At 38.4% G+C, this 17,683-nt stretch overlaps 1 protein-coding gene across 38 annotated transcripts in view; it reads left to right on the top strand.

The window, feature by feature from the left end:
• The window catches only part of neb (nebulin), a 297,385-nt gene that overhangs the window by 254,946 nt on the left and 24,756 nt on the right, over positions 1 to 17,683 (top strand). For 10 of the 38 annotated variants that reach the window (XM_087989288.1, XM_087989277.1, XM_087989276.1 and 7 more), the window contains 10 exons: positions 1,418 to 1,522; positions 3,627 to 3,731; positions 5,653 to 5,757; positions 6,198 to 6,290; positions 8,969 to 9,061; positions 10,309 to 10,401; positions 12,123 to 12,215; positions 13,398 to 13,490; positions 14,871 to 14,963; positions 16,162 to 16,254. In XM_087989288.1, coding sequence (XP_087845414.1) covers positions 1,418 to 1,522; positions 3,627 to 3,731; positions 5,653 to 5,757; positions 6,198 to 6,290; positions 8,969 to 9,061; positions 10,309 to 10,401; positions 12,123 to 12,215; positions 13,398 to 13,490; positions 14,871 to 14,963; positions 16,162 to 16,254 — 966 coding nt within the window. The remainder of the gene's footprint in view (positions 1 to 1,417; positions 1,523 to 3,626; positions 3,732 to 5,652; positions 5,758 to 6,197; positions 6,291 to 8,968; positions 9,062 to 10,308; positions 10,402 to 12,122; positions 12,216 to 13,397; positions 13,491 to 14,870; positions 14,964 to 16,161; positions 16,255 to 17,683) is intronic. The other 28 variants (XM_087989285.1, XM_087989299.1, XM_087989290.1 and 25 more) reach the window with 18 other exon arrangements.

Genomic DNA, 17,683 nt, shown 5'->3' with positions numbered 1-17,683 from the left:
GTTGAAGCTGTTTGAGCCGAGGACACTAATTGTGGGAACGCGTGCAGAGATGTCCAGTAGCTGAGATGACTGACCTCCAGCAAACACAACCATCTTCCCTTGTGCCAGGTCTAATTCTAACCAGTAGAGAGTTTCCCCCGATTTCCATTCATTCCAGTTTTGCTAAGGTCCTTGATGTCTCAGTCAAATGCTTTGATGTCACGGGCAGTTACTTGCATCATATTTCTGGAAGTCAACACTTTGGTTTGTCCATTTTTGACCAAGGCACGTTGAGGGAAGGAGCTGAGTGGTCCTGGAAGAACTGAAACTGAGGATCAGTGAGTAGCTTATTGCTCAGTGAGTGCTGCTCAGTACACTGCTGATGGCATTTTCCATTGTTTCCTGATGTCTAAGAGTGGACTGATAGGGCAATAACTGGCCAGATTGGATTATCCTGCTTTAGTGTAAAGGGACTACCTGAGCAAGTTTGCACATTGCTACGTTCAAGAAGGCAGCCCACCATTACCTTTTCAAGGGCAACTGGATTCAGGCAATAAATGTGGGCCAGCCAGCAACACACATATCCCATGAATAAATAATGATTTATAAAAGTGCTAGTGTTTGTAGCTGTACTGAAACATCCTGGCTGGTCGTGCAGCAAGTTCTGGAATATGTTGAGTTCTATTGCTGGAGCATTATCAGGGCCCATAGTCTTTTCAGTTTCATAACTGTTGAACAAAGGCTGTAATAAAGAACAGAGCCAAATGATCCAAATGGAAGCAAAACTGAGCATTAGTGAGTATTTGTCCCTCTCAAGAATATATTGTTATTTTACTAACAGTTATGGGTAGGCTGATGGTACAGATTTGTCCTGCTTTTTGTGGAGAGGACATACCTGATCAACCTTTCACTTTGGGTCATTCAAATGTTGTAACTGTATTGTAATTTCTTGTGTACGGTTATGGTTACTTCGGGAATACAAGTCTTTAGCATTAAAAAAATTTTGTTGTTATAGCCTGTAATATTTACAGCCTTTAGCATGTTTGGCCATTTCTTGATATCACTTGGAGTGAATCAAACTGACTGAAAGCATTCATTGTAGTGGTTGGTGCTTCAGAAAGTGACTCAGGCAGATCATTCACTTTGCACTTGTGGCTGTAGATGACAGCAGATGCTTCAGCCTCGTCTTTTGCATTTGTTGCCTGTGCTCTATCATCATTGACAATGGGGTCTGCCTCTGGGGGCCTACTCCCATTAGTTCTCTGTTGCCACGTGTGCAGAGGTTGCAGAGCTCTGGAAACGAATGACTGATCCAGTTTTCTGTCATAACCTTTCAAATCTGTAAATTATAACTCCATCCCAACTCAGTGATGGTCATTGATTAATCAAATGGCTGAATTGGTATCTGTGTGGTTAACATTGACCTCATTCTTTTTAGGTAAAATACAAGCAGTTGGCTGAAATGGACAGGCCAAATTACACGACAGTTGTAGATACACCTGATATAATTCACGCTCATAATGTGAAGTATTTGAGCAGCCAGGTAAAGTATTTCTTTCTCCTATCTATTTTCAGTTCTGCTGCCCATTTTCACAACAGATCTGACCTTTGCTGGCCAGGAGGAGGATGTCTGCAATGTTGGTGCAGATGTAACAGAGCAGAACCACAACTGCCCTCACCCCAAGCCATCAATTCCTGAACTCTGTTGGTGGTGGGGCTATTTTAGGAATGGACAGGTACATATGCCCTCTTTAATGCAGGTATAACATACTAGATATTCACAAATGGCTGAGTAAACATGATCTTACATGTTAAATTAGAGAAAACTGAATGGGAAAGAATTTATTTTTTAATTAAAAAAAATGTCTGAGACAATATGAGGCAGGCAGTGGTATTTATTAAATATTGGAACTGCTGGTGAATGTTCCCCAACCTCTCTAATGTATCCTTGTAACAAGTGTCCTGATGAAGGGCTCTTGCCTGAAACGTCGACCCTGCCGCTCCCCGGACGTTGCCTAACATGCTGTGCTTTTCTAGCACTACATTCTTGACTCTAATCTCCAGCATCTGCATTCCTCACTTTTGCCTACATTAGCAACAAGTGTCCTCCAGCAGTAATCCGTGACCTGGCAGGAATCAGGGAAACTTCTCCACTTCTAACCTTTTGGTCTTCAGTATCTTCTAATTACGTTGCATGTCTTAGTAACAATTTGAGGTCTACATTGGAATGAGAACAATCTTTCACTTCTCATCAACTTACACCAAGCAAACTTCCTGGGGACGGCCAGGAGCTGGATAATGGAACACCCCCTTGCTGATATTTAAATGTAATGGACATAAGATGCACATAATTGCAAGGTGCCCCAGTCCTCATCCTGTGAAGGCAAACTGAGATTTCTGTCCTCTCCAGCCCCAAATAATTCCAAAAGCTTTCTTTTTGACAGTCCTTGTTTTTCCAACTCTGTTGGCTAGCAGTTGCCATGTCTTCACAGTGATATTACAGTATAAATCATTTCATCCAACATTTCTTTTGTTGAATATGTCGATTGCAATTAAGCATTTTGTGAGATGCACTTTAAAAATAGTCTCAAATGTTCATCAGCAATTCCAGGAATGAGAAACCTCTGTTATAAGAATACATTAGAGAGGTTGGGGAACATTCACCAGCAGTTCCGATATTAAGTAAATATGCCTGCTTCATATTGTCTGAGACATTTTTCTTAATTAAAAAATAAATTTTTTCCCATTCAGTTTTCTCTAATTTAACATGTAAGATCATGTTTACTCAGCTATTTGTGAAAATCTAGTATGTTATACCTGCATTAAAGAGGGCAAATGCCATTATTCCTCCAGCTTCTGTTCACTGTATGTACAGCTCCACTTTGACATTGTAGTACTTGGCTGGGGAATTTATGCATTTGAAATTACCGTGTTCTTCAAACTTGCTTCAAGAGCTTCAGGTTTCCATCACAAGTGATTTGCAAAATCCAAATGTAAAACTATCAATGAATTCATGTAACAGAGTACGTTGAACGAGTGCAATTAAGATTTAATACAATAAATTCTTGTGTTCACTTCCAGTAATGCAGTACATTCCTGTCTCCTCCAAATTTATACATAATTAAAGGGTGGCATGGTGGCACAGTGGTTAGCACTGCTGCCTCACAGCGCCAGGGACCCGGGTCCAATTCCAGCCTCGGGCAATTGTCTGTATGGAGCTTGCACATTCTCCCTGTGTCTGTGTGTGTTTTCTCCAGTTGCTCTGGTTTCCTCCCACTGTCTAAATATGTGCAGGTTAGGTGAATTGGCCATGCAGAATTGTCCATAATGTTCAGGGATTTGTAGGCTGGGTGCATTAGTCAGAGGTTAAATATAGGGGAATGGATCTAGGGGGGGTTACTCCTTGGAGGGTTGGTGTGGACTTGTTGGGCCAAAGGGCCTGTTTCCACACTGTAGAGTTTCTATTCTAAAAGTACACTGCTGTGTTTTTTACACAGTCCAATTTAGACCCTGATGAGTTTTAGTCTGGGCTTAGCCATTTGACATCCTTTATTGTTATGAAATGTCTGAACTGTAGCCGATTCTGGTGCAGTGTAATATGCCTTTCCACTGCCATCTACTAATGTTGTTCTGACTTGCTTATGTAGAACCAATATAAGGCAGATGCTGTGAAGACCATGTCTCAATACGTCTCAGTAACGGATACACCTGAGATGCACAGAGTCCGTGAAAACCAGAAGAACATCAGTACGGTAAGTCAATAAGTTTTACCATATCTGGCGCTCAGTTCAATCGTGTGGGAACCCAAGGCCTTTGCTTTTGAAGTGTTGACCAAGTTTTCAGTCAACGTTTTCTGTGCTCCATGGTTGTTCTGCAGCAAAACCAATAGCATAATACATGCCAAAAGAACAAAGAACAGGACACCCCCAACATGTTCTCAATTCAATGTAATCCATGTTTGGCAAAAGCTAAAAAGATTCAACCTTATTTTGGGACACACTGCAGAAATGCTGATGTTGTCTTCAAAGGGGTTAAGTACTGTGTCACTGTTGCCTGTCTGGACAATCAGTGTCCAACATGTTTACTGGGAACAGTAAACATTAAACTTGTTTGTGTACTTTATATGCTTTATATGTTTTTTATGGAATTCAACAGGGCTGTAACAAAATATTATTAACATTCTAGCAGAGTGACAGTTATTTCCCTTCTTCCAACTCCCACATATTTTATAATACATTATCTCTATTTGTCTCCTTTAGTCCCCCTTTCTTCTCTCACTGTGCACTGTTCAATGATTGTGAGTGAAGCCAATTCCCAAGTCAGTGCCCAATACTGCTCGGTGAGCTCTCAGGTCTGAGGATGACTCTCCAACCTTTTGTGACTGGATGGCACGTCAGAGACAGTAATGGGGAGATTTTTGGAGTGATCATGAGACCATAAGACATAGGAGCAGAAATTAGTCCATTCTGCCAATCAAGTCTGCTCCACCATTCAATCATGGCTGTTAAGTTTCTCAACCCCATTTTCCCGCTTTCTCCCCGTGACCCTTGATCCCCTTGACAATCAAGAACCTGTCTATCTCTGTCTTAAATATACTCAATGACCTGGCCTCCACAGTTCTTTGTGGCAATGGATTCCATAGATTCACCACTCTCTGGCTGAAGAAATTTCTCCTTATCTCTGTTCTAAAAGGTCTTAGATTTTAACCCCCTTCCTACAGAGAAGACTGCATAGGAGAAGATTTAAAATCAGGCAGAGTCCACTGAATGGTCTAAGGACATTCCTATTCACACTATTTACACCTGGTGACTTCTGAGTTTCACCGATTCGAAACCAGTTGAGGCCCCCCCAGTGCAGACAAGTACAGGCCTAATTTAAATGTGAGAGTCTGAGTCCAAACGCATAATCAATAATGTCACTGAGAAAATCCATTTAATTGGGGTTAGAACATAGAACATAGAACATAGGGTTCAGCCATTTAAATCAGTAGCGCCTCTGTACTGTAGATTCTCCTGGGGCACTGCCTGATTCAGGGATCATGTGCACTCAACTTCCCTCCTCCTTTAAAGCTGGTACTAGAGAATCTTGCATGCAAAAACTCATATGAAGGTGGTGCAATGAGTAGTGCCCCTACCCTGAGGTGTAGTGGTGCAATGAGTAGTGCCCCTACCCCTGAGCCAACAAGTTCCCATCCAACTCCAGGACCTAATGGCCATGGAAGGTATCTTCATGGTGCAGTCAAATGGGTTGATTGCCAACTTGTAACTCTGCCAATGCACCAATGGGAAGAATGGGAGACACTCTTGGTCAGTCATGTTTGATACACCATAGTGTCCCTCAGCTTCAGGCTGTTCCTAAACAAATGTAACCATGGGCTTTGTCTGCTTTCAAAGCCTGGAGAAGCCGGATCCTGACACGCTTTTTGTTCATAATGAACTTTGAACAAATGTTATTCCAGCTGTTTGATACCTTGTAGCCTCAGAGAATGTGAGTTGGAGAGGCAAAAAAAGTAAGAATCATCTAAATATTTAGACCAAGCATATGAATGTAGAGATAATCCCATGGAAACCTTTTGTTAGAGCCCTGGAATTCATCAGCTTTGCCTGGTCTTATCAATGTTCCTTTACTTGTTGTTTCTGTTTTCTTACTGCTGATTTTCACTCTGTTTTATAGCTTCAGTACACTTCAGAACTTAAACACATTAAAGGAAAGGTTACCACAGTAAAAGACACACCTGAAATCCTGCGAGCTAAGGAAAACCAAAAGAATTTCAGCTTGGTACTTCTTTTACCTAAATATTTTTCCAATGCTAACCTACTCACCATTTGTTATTTTTAAAGCCATTTTCTACTTTTCTCCTTACCCTTTTATCTACACATTTTATTTCTAACAAAATTCAGCAATTACAGTAATATAACAATTTCCATTTGATACCTCAGTAGTGCAGATATTTTCTAATAATAGACTTGTATATTTATTGCATATGATGTCTTTTAAAGGTTTTTCATGCCCTTAATTGTCTTTTGGTTAAAATTAACTCTACTGGGTTTATTACTATTTATCAACCTCTTACAGGTTTCTGATTTACTTGTAACCTCTGTCAATTTGTTATTGAATTTTTGCCTGGTTTGGATATATGGTTTCTGAGTTCCATTGCCAAATCAAGACCATCTCTGTCCTGCCCTTCATTCTAATATCTTGCTTCTGTGTGTGTAAAGATCGCATATAAAGAAGAGGTTGGTACAGGGACATCAATTAAAGAAACACCAGAGATGGAGAGAATCAAAAGAACACAGGAGGCCATTAGTTCGGTATAATCCTTGACAGTACCAATCCTCCTCTTCCTAATTCATGCTAATCCTTTTATTTACACTATTCTCAAACTTTTAATCTTTCACCTGTGTGAAATTTGTTCTCCTTAATAACAATAGTTACATAATCCGTTATATTCACAGATAACCCAGGTTATGACGCAGCTAGGATTTGCAATGCAATAGAAAACACCCTGACAAATTATTTCCACATGTCTGCATTTCCAATTAACTGTATTGAGGACAGTGTTCACAATGTGGGCACGGTAAAGTAGTGGCTATGGTACATGGCTCTCAACCAGAGGTTCTTGATTATCAATCCGGGAAAAGTGGGTTCAAAAATAAAAACTAAGTGTTGGAGAATCTCAGCAGGTCTGGACGCAAGAGAGAAACAGTTAGCATTTAGAGTCCAATATGACTCTTCTCCAGAACCAGTCCCGATGTGTTTCTCCAGCATTTCCTGTTTTTATTTCAGATTTCCAGCATCTGCAGTATTTCGTTTTTATTTTAACATGCATTCAAATTCCACCAAGGGAATTTGGACTTTGTATTTAACAAGCAAAAAACTGTGGAAATAATAGCTGATGTCAGTAGAAGTGACTGTGAAGCCAAGTGGTCTTTATGGAAACAAACCTGGGGTCCTTATTGGTCTGGTCTTTATGTGACTCTAACCCTTGAAGTGGTCCACAAGGAGAAGCCACCATTATTTCCTTAGGGCAACTGTACTCTGGTTGATATGAGGTTGGTGAGAATATGGAAATTAGTACCACCAGAAAATGTTGAGGCAAACAGAATTATTGCAGTTAGGGGGAAGCCAGGTAGTTCAAGAAAGAAGGGACTTGAGTGTTATGATGATACATTAGCTGAAGTTGGATGGGAGAAGACAAGCTCCTGTAAAGCATAAAAACAGCAAGGACTGGTTGGACACAATAACTTGTTTCTACATGTTATATGGAATTAAGGAACTGCCAAAATACTGGATTTGTCAGTGTAAACCTGATCCTGAAAATGATTATTGAAATTAATAAGCCTTGGTCACGCAGTTATGTTTAACTATTGTTGATTTTCAGGACTGTACAGTTATTTTGGTCTAAAACTATTCAGAGGGATAAAAGAATCCAGAGGCAATGATTACTGAATGCTGCATTTGTATTGTCACATTGTGACCAACATTAAGGATATCTAATTAACACAAGTTGCTCTGAGGCATTTGGATACCCTCTGCTGGTTTCTGCAATGGTGACAAATGTCAATGGGCATCCCAGATGACATTTGTGACTTGAACCGCTATAGATTTGTATGTCGTCCAAGACTAGAAATGTAAGGTTACTTGAGAACTACTCTGAATCCCTACTCGCTTTTATAGTCACAACCACAGATTTCATTCTTTGATATAACGTTCGAGTAATATTAGTATTGTCACCAGGTTCCGAGTTCCGCGTCTCAGGAATGAACAGGGTAAATTCACCGCACCCAGTGTTCCTGACATGTTGCAAAACTACTCAGGTGCAAATACAGCTAAGACAAAATGTACTGGATACTGTACATATAAAACAAAAGCATGTTATAACTCAGTCAGAAATACTTTACTACTCCAATCCTCTGAGAAAGGCAGACAATTTATTACTTATAGTCCAGTATTATAAAGCTCCAAGTAGTTGCATTTAAATATTTTGATGGATTGTGCCAGCTGAAAAATAGCTTGCATTTTTTCAAAATCTAAAACATGGAACAAATGATGAAAAATAATTTACTGGAAGTTTTTACATCTACTGTTTTTGATCTTAACCAATAGAAGGTCCTATATCATTGAGATCAGGAACTTATTGATATTTAATGATGTCCAAAGCTCATAAAATGCTTTTGATAGCCAAGTGTTGCAGTCTGAAAACACATACCAGCCATACAGTGATGGAATGTTATTATCATCAGCAAGGTGGATTCAAGAAATCCTGAACTCTCAAACCTGCATCATGCTAAAGCATAGCCTGGGTTACTCTAGCAATGATGAAAGTCACTACACTATTCTGGTTTTCTTTCAAGTTTTAACATAACTTAATTTATCTTATGTTTATCAAGTTTAAAGACAGTTATATTTGAAATGAATCTTGAATGTGAGTTTCAACAAAATCCCCCTGCTCATCCGTTGTAACTGTTCCAGAAGAGCTGTGAAGAATGAAAAGAATTGCGTCGACACTCTTCGACCACTCACACTGGATGTGCAGGAGGATCTGTGGAAATTCATTCTTTCCTTTAAAACAAATGCAACAAAGTCAGTGGTAACACAAAGTTTAATCTATCTAACCTTATACAGAGCTTCCCACTAAAATCTTTAATCTTTTGGTTATGTTCTTTTCCTTCAGCTATTCAAACTATATTCTAATTCACCAACAACATTTAACTAAATAATTCTTTTGAAATAATAAGTGTTAATACTTTTTAAATGAAATGAGTTAAAACAAATATTACTCACAGTGCTTTGGCTGCACGGATCTCGTTAACCAACTCGTTAACGACTGGCACACAATTGGTAGCGTATCTGATTTATTTCATGTCCTGAAGTGCAGTTTTTTTGTAATCTATGATCTGGTGCAGTGTGTGATTTAATTTGGTTTGCAGTTTGTCCAGAATACCCACTGACAGTTTGTCCTTTCCTCCCCGATCTGCACACTTTGTAGATCAAATACAAGGAAAATGTTGGTCAAGGAACAGCAATCTCTGACCTGCCTGAGGTGAAGCGTGTGAAGGAAACACAGAAGAACATCAGCTCGGTAGTTGCTGGTTACATTTCTTTATGTCACCTCATGACCCATCTGGACCACCTAACCCATTCTGTCACTAAACTAAAGTTCATTCATACGGTTTCTCACTCATTTCTGTTTCATTTTTCAAATCATTCAAATTCATTTGCTTTTATTTTTGAAACATGAACATCTTTGTGAGGACATTTTTTACGGTTTATTTTTAAAATAAGTTTCGGAAGAAAACCGTTGACGTGATAGCGAGTCACCTGGGGAAAAGAGCTTTATTATAAATACATGCATACACATGGCTGTGGTAAATTATCATCATCAGAGGGAGATAGTCAAACAGTTTTTAAAAGACCAACCCAGAGTAATGCTTTTGACTGTATTGGGAGACTCTGGATCGGTATTTAATGATACAAATTTAGATCACCACTTTTTGAATCTTAAAATCAAGATTCACTTTCAGTTTTATGAATTTAGCTTCACTGTGAAATTTTCAAAAAATGAATTACTATTATTTGGAAAAATGTTGTTTTGGAATTTTTAAGTCAGATAATATAGGTGCGGATTTAGCACTCAGCATCAGCCCATCATCATATCAAACTTAAACACAATTTCAGGATTTAGCTTTGCTTCATCAGGTTTTTTTTTAAAAACATTGATTGCAAGCAATTTTAATTTACATGAACTGACCATTAACATGTCTTCAACATTTGACCATATTTGTAAAGACCACTATAATAAAATAGTTACAAATTTTGAATTCATACCTTAGATATTCCAATGAAGCAAGCAGACTGCCATTATTATTAGTTTTTTTTAACAGTTTAGTTCCTATTGTGGGACATGGGTATTGCTGGCTGGGCCAGCATTTATTGCCCACCCCTAGTTGCCCGAGAGAAAGTGGTGGTGAGCTGTCTTTTTCAACCACTGCAGTCCATGTGCTGGACTAAGATATATATCATATTGGTTCTGAGGTTCAAACTAATTACCCATTTATGTAAGAAAATCAGATTACATATGTTGGTATTCCTTAATATTGCACATAGCAAATTAATTTAATTGCAACTTTAAAATATCCAATTGGATTAAAATAGATTAGATTTGATTGTTAGCTGATGCATTATTAGCCTGTGTGACACAGGTTGCTCTGTGTAGTTTGTTATGGCAGTGTTTATTATGTTGTGATATGTTGTTCTCACAATCTATTTGTCATTGTTTGTCACGCATTTACATTTTGTCCTTTCCTCTCTGATCTGCATACTTTGTAGATCAAATATAAGGAAAGTGTTGGTCAAGGAACTGCAATCTCTGACCCACCCGAGGTCCAGCGTGTAAAAGAGACGCAGAAGAACATCAGCTCGGTAGCTGTCAATTTTATTCCCCCCCCCCTTGTTATGCCATAATCCCTCTTTTTACCCCTTTGTCTCCCTGGCACTAAACACACTTCACACGGTTTCTGTCATCTAATTTATTTTGATTTAACTAGAAATTATTCTAGTATTCTAACAATTGTTAGAATTGCTATTCTGATTTTTATGAAATTAACCAAAGGCTTTTCAAGTTCAGAGTCATGAATAAGCAAAACCTATTCACCAATCCTAACAAAAAAAGAAACAAAAACGATTAGACGATTTATTTAACCTGCAGTTGCCTTTTTTTTGTTTGCAGTATGTAAGTGTGAATGTAGTGCTTTTTCTTTCATTCCCTTCACTATCCTCCACTGAAGATGAGCAAGTTTGCTTTCGGATAGGGAGACATGAGCACATTCCTCCAGTACATTCCTCACATGCTCATTATCCATAAGTGGAATCAAACTTGTTATTTCTTCACCGACTGGAAGGTTGCTAAAGATCAGGAGTATTTTTTTTTCCTTTGCTCACTTGAGGAATCTGAGGCTTGTTTCTAATCTGTCTGCCAGAAGCATTTAATTAAGAATGAAGATGGGGCTTTACTTTCAACTCAGAGTGGGACTGATGTGTGGGCGTAGGCCCATTGAAAACTACAAACTCACCTACTAAGGCCCAGAGAAATGTTAACCCGAGCACTGCATTTATGTATGCTCTGAACTTGTCAGATATCACTGACCAGTGGTGGGGAGAGTAAGAACTGCGGAGACGAGTGACCAACTACTGCCGGAGACCAACGGGAATGCTCTTTATACAGTGCATCCCCACTGGTGGGCAGGATACGATCGAGCTCAAGGAGGATGAAGACGAGCGGGGAATAGTTTGTTGCTTCCTGTTGATACACAAAGAGAGAATAGGCAAAGGTTGTCTCTTTCAGTCCTCGCTGATGCTCCCTGGCAGGTTCAGTTGCATGGGGAAGCCCTCACCCCTATCTGATGAACTGCAATTGTACCTTGTGAACTAGCTGACTTGACATAGTTAAATTGTGACCTCTAGCCTTACTAGGAATTGTTTCCATTTCAGTTTGTGGCATATTACTTGAAAGAACCTGTGGGCAGCACAGTGGCACAGTGGTTAGCACTGTTGCCTCACAGCACAAGAGACCCGGGTTCAATTCCCGCCTCGGGCAACTCTCTGTGTGGAGTTTGCACATTGTCCCCGTGTCTACGTGGGTTTCCTCCGGGTGCTCTGGTTTCCTCCCATAATCCAAAGATGTGCAGGTCAGGTGAATTGGCCATGCTAAATTGCCCGTAGTGTTAGGTAAGGGGTTAATGTAGGGGTATGGTTGGGTTGCGCTTCGGCGGGTTGGTGTGGACTTGTTGGGCCGAAGGGCCTGTTTCCACACTGTAATGTAATGTAATAATGTAATGTAATGTAAACTCAGGCTTAGATTACGTTGAGATACGTGACTTGCACACTGAAAGAGGACTCCAATTTTTCTAACCCATTTTAATCATGGCCTCCCACTCCCTTCCATTAGCAATGTGGGAGCTGAATTAATATCTCGGTGAGGGATCTACTACTTTGTGTACAGTGCACAGGTGCATGGACAGTGGAGGATAACTCGAGTCAGCGCAATGTGTGTGGCTGGGCGTTGTTTGCAGAAAGTATGTGTGCTGTTTGTTTGTCATGTGCTTACAATTTGTCCTTTCCTCCCTGATCTGCACACTTTGTAGATCAAATACAAGGAAATTATTGGTCAAGGAACTGCAATCTCCGACCTGCCTGAGGTGCAGCGTGTGAAAGAGACACAGAAGAACATCAGCTCGGTAGTTGCCAATTTGTTTCCCCCTTTTTTTAACCCACAGCCCCAACTCCTTACTACCCGACATTTTCTACCACGAAACATAATTAATGGTGTTTCAACTTTTTCCTTTTTTATTTAAGTTTGATTTTAACATTTTTCTAATTCTGGAAACACTTCTTTTGTCAATTTTGACATTTTTATATCATTTATGGTGGGAATGGATAACTGCAAACAACTTGTAGAGCTGTGCAGTGTTAAAGACAGCAAAAAAGGTAGTATTGAAACCATGATTGTGGTTTGAATGCACCACTTTTAGGATAATTCACACCACTTCCAGCAAAACAAACAATATGATGGAATCTTGGTCAGAACCTCAAAATTAACACTTAGCAACATACTTTGAATCTGTTAAGAATCTGATGTTTTAAGGCCAGATTGATTGTTGAGACTTCCAAATTTCAATTAAAAAACTTGTAGTTGACCTTTTTGGCCTGCAGTCTGCTGTAAAGTATACTTTATTTCTCTTTCTCTGCCCTCCTTGGTTGTCAAGGCCAAGTGGTATTTGTGGATTAGCTTCCTGCTCCAGCAGACCATCACCGACTCAAGCAAGTAGCCCTCCTCTTCTAGATTCTAGATTAGATAATGTGCTATTCAACTGTGGAACCATCCCTAAGCTGCCAACGCAGAATTTGGAGGAATAGAAATTGATGAATAGGCATCAACACTGGCCTTTTGGAATGAGTTTTCAATCCCTATCACAGAGTGTCTGAAGCTGGTTATGGTTTCTCTACATGTTTCTGTAGCTAAATTAAAATTGCTATGATTTACCAGAGTAATTCTCTCCACTTGGTCACTGAGGAAGATTCCAATGTGCAATGTTATTTGGGAGAATGTAATGTACAGTGTCAGTCTGTGACTTGTAATTGTTCATATAAAGTCTGTGTTATTGTAGGCCTGGAATTCCCTCCTCTCTCTGTTCTTATATGTTCTTTTGTCCTTTGAAGCACCCTTAAAACTCACTTCGCTTTAGTTCCCTGTTGCCTTATGTGCTTTAATGTTGAGTTTTGTTTTATAATAGTTCCTCTGAAGCACCTTTGGCAGGTTTTACTACAATTAAGGTGCTATATAAATACTGATATTTTTGTTATTTGTTTGTCATGTGCTTACAGTCTGTCCTTTCCTCCCTAATCACCACACTTTGTAGATCAAATACAAGGAAAATATTGGTCAAGGAACAGCAATCTCTGACCTGCCTGAGGTGCAGCGTGTGAAGGAAACACAGAAGAACATCAGTTTGGTAGTTGACAGTTTGATTCCCTTTTTTTATAAACCCATTATCTTCCCACCAACTCTCACGATTTTTGATCCAATGTTTTCTTCTTATTAGTTACATTTTTGCCACCTGCTTTCAATACTATTTTAACATTCATCAGTTGATATTTTTGGCATATGCAGGATTTCTTGTAATTTTAAGATTTATATCTTAGTCAAGGTGAAAAATAATTGATAAGAAATGCTTTGTCATGCTTTACGGCACAAAAAGCAAAGTAACCAAACCATGATCATAAAGTGAGTACAGCACCTATAGATTCTAAAATCGTAGTTTCCAGAAATCAACAGGTAAACAGACTTGAGCATCTTTATAGATTTTGTATCAGAACCACAAAATTGAAGTCCAGTTCTGTACTTCTCTCATCTCAGAGTGAGAACTTATAAATTGAGGTTCGTGAACCGGGATCAATTTTGAAATATCATGAAGCTTTAGGAATTGAAACTGTTATCTGTGCAGCCAGGGATGTGTGGAATTAGAACTGCATGAGCTGTTAAACAAAAACCTTTATTATTTCTTTCTAGTAGACTCCCTCTGCTGATACATATGTGTATGGTTGTATCAAGTGGACAAAATGCACAATGCCATTTTCAATATATTACAGGATATGCAATCAGAATTTTACTGAAGAAACCCATCATTTTTGTTGTGTCTGTAATGCATGGTTTGTTATAACATGTACTTCCTTCCCTCCTTTGCTGAAGGGGCTAACTGATATTGTAATATAGATACATGAACCAACAGCCTAACACCCATGTCACCCAAGTGGCTCTTTCAATATGGGTAGGCTATGCAACAGTGGGAGTATCAATATAAAGTTTCATTCTGGCTTTGCAGAAGTGGAAATTTCTGGTTAATCATCCACATTGAGATTCCCTTCCAGCCTTTGATATACTAAAGCTGGTATAGCTCATCATGTGTCTCAAATTAATCTCACAGAGCCAACTGGGAATTAACGTAATGGCACTTGCTGGTTTGTATGAATTAGTTCGAGACTGGCTGTTACTTTTACTCACTTGGTCAAAGGGGAGAATTCTGTGTTGGTTAGTTCAGTATATGACTTAATCTTGTTTGTAAAATGTTTACATTTTACTGCAGCTCTAGATTCTCTCCCTAGATTCTCTCCCTTCTCCACCTCTCCACTTTTCTGCCCCATTTAAAACACTCCTTAAAACCTACCTTGTCTGCCTTAATGTTGCATTATGTTTTTCCACTGTCCAATCTTGTTTGATAAAGTCTCCTGTGAAATACCTTGAGACATTTTATGGTGCTGCATAATAGCTGTCATTGTTTGTTTGTCATGTACTTACAGTCTGTCCTTTCCTCCCCAAACGACACATTTTGTAGATCAAATACAAGGAAAATGTTGGTCAAGGAACTGCAATCTCTGACTTGCCTGAGGTGCAGCGTGTGAAGGAGACACAGAAGAACATTAGCTCGGTAGCTGCCAATTTTTCCCCCTTTTTTTAACCTAAGATTTACCTCACATCTTACTACCCAACATTTCCTATCAATAAGCACAATTAATGTAAATTTTTTTCAAGTCAATTTTTTCACTTTCAATTTAACTTTTTCTAATTCTTGAAACATTTTGTGGAACTTACTCAAAAAGATTTTTTATTAATCAGTTTTGACATTTCTATATTATTGGAGTGAAAGAAATTTCTTTTGCCATTAAATGCATTGCATTGAAAGGAAATTAATATCTACATAACAAAAACCTGATTGTAATATGAATACAATGACTACAACATAGATTTATACAGCTTACAAAAAAGATTTTTTTAACCAATTTATATTATAATCTCAAAGTTAATGTTTATCCCATTAATTTTATTATTTCCACATCAGAATTTGATTTTTATGGTTTTAAATCGACATTAACTTTGAGACCTACAGTTCAGAATTTCATTGGTGAAACCTACCATTCCCTAATACACTTGCACAGAATAATTTGACGTAGAGTAATATATATTTAAATGCTCTCCTCCTGATGTCCTTTGTCAAAGGAGTTGCCTGATATTTTGGGGTGGAATCACACTGCAGTGACCAACATCATCTCACTCAAATAGCCCTGCTTTTTGTGAGCTTGGATCATGGGTAGACTATTAAAATGCAGAAACATCAATTCAAGGCTTCATCCTGGCTTTGTAGAAGCAGAAATTGCTGGACAGATATCTGCATTGGCATTTCCCATTAAAGTGCATCATATTTTGCGATCGCTAATTGTTCAAAACTGATCTGCAATTGAACGAAGGCTGTTTACTGGTTTGTGTCTGATCATGCTAGTTTGACTGATCCCTTTACCCGTGAGGCTAATGAAATAGATTTCAATATGTTGCGTGATGCAGGTTGTATGCCTGACCTGATTTGTATATAATGTCCACATGTTACACTAAATCTGGAATTCCCACCCTAAACGTCTTCAACTTCTCAATCTCTTTTATATGACTATAAAAAACCTTCCTCTTCTGTCCTTGATTGTTTAATGTGCTTTGGTGTCACATTTTCTTGATGGTTTCTGTTATGTAGGACAATGTGAATGTACTATGTTGAAGGTGCTATGTAAGTGCCAGTTGTTGTTGTTTGTCATATGCTTACAGTTTGTCTTCTCCTCCCTGATCTGCACACCATGTAGATCAAATACAAGGAAAATGTTGGCCAAGGAACTGCAATCTCTGAGCTGCCTGAGGTGCAGCGTGTGAAGGAGACACAGAAAAACATCAGCTCGGTAGCTGCCAATTTGATTTCCCCCTTTTTTAACCTAAGATTTACCCTTGCTTTTTTTACTATGCAATATTTCTTACCACTAAACGCAATGAGCATCAATTCATTTTCTAGCCTTTCTTCAAGTTTATTTTAACCTTTTCTAATTTTACAAACGTTTTTGCAAAGCTTACTTCAGTTTTTGAACTCCTTGTTGACATTTTATATATATTTGAAGGGGGAAGAGTTAATGTGTCAGCTTTGATCAGATATTCTAATACACTGCATTAAGAAAGTAAGGAAAATTCAACATCACAAATGGTGATCTTAATAGTAATACAGTAATTATTGGATATATTACACTGTTTCCAGCAAACAGTGGGGAAAACAGACTTTAGCATATTGAAATTTGAAACTGAACCTCTGTTTGTAGAATGCTAAGATCCACTTTAATCCACACTTTCTCCTCTCTTTTGCTAAAGGGGATGACTGATATTGTAGGAAATACTAATTTAGCCCCAAACTTTTATTATCTCTACATCAGAGTTTAGTTCATTAAATGCTGATTAATTTTTGAGATCTATCAATCAAAATTCCATTAGATACAGAACTCCAGACCTTCACTTTTAGCATTTTAAGAATTTTAAATAATCCATATCAAGCCGCAAGTTCTTGACAAAGAAATCTGTTTGAAATTGTTATTATTTCTTTAATGATAAGGTTGCACTGTTTTATCATGTTGTTTTCTTCATCTTAAATACAACATTTTGTATTTTGTTTTTCTACTAAAATTCAAATGATCAATTTCAAACCTGTGTTAGGTCTATAAGTTATATGAAGGCAAATTAGTAAACAAACAATGCAATTCATTTTAATGAAAGAGCTAGACGATTTTTAAAAGTTAAATTATTAGTGTTGAAGGTACTCAGTGATTCGCGACTACATACTGAAAATATTAATTGCAAACTTGACTTGCAGTCCCTTTTATATGACTAGGCATGTATAGTATGATGTGACATAGATGTTATTTCCCTCTTTCTGCCTCCCTTTGCTGAAGGGGCTGACTCATACTGAGGTGTAGATTCACATTCTGCCAACCGCCCATCAGGAACCCCAGGTCACCTTACATCCATAATCTTACACAATGGGTAATAAGTTCAGATAGTAGGTATTCAAGCTACTCAACTCTGTTGGTGCTAGGCTGAATGATGCTTTTGCCTATCAGGCCAATGAGGGAGATTCCAATGTGTGGTGTGTTGCAGTCTGTGATTGACATTTACATGCTACTATAGCTCTGAAAATACCCCATAACCTCTGTCTTTCCTCCTTTAATCCGTTCTTCAAGCTCCCCTGTTTCTACTCTAATGATTACTTATGTGTTTCTTTCTGTTTGATATTGTATCCTGTGAAATGTGTTGCTGCAGTTTACTATGGTAAATGTGCTATATAAATGC

Source organism: Chiloscyllium plagiosum, unplaced genomic scaffold (genome assembly GCF_037043375.1).
Source record: "Chiloscyllium plagiosum isolate Xiang-an unplaced genomic scaffold, Cpla_swu_hap1 HiC_scaffold_7, whole genome shotgun sequence".
Classification (NCBI taxonomy): domain Eukaryota; kingdom Metazoa; phylum Chordata; class Chondrichthyes; order Orectolobiformes; family Hemiscylliidae; genus Chiloscyllium; species Chiloscyllium plagiosum.
The sequence above is the reverse complement of the archived record's forward strand: the minus strand, read 5'-3'. Positions and strand labels throughout refer to the sequence as shown.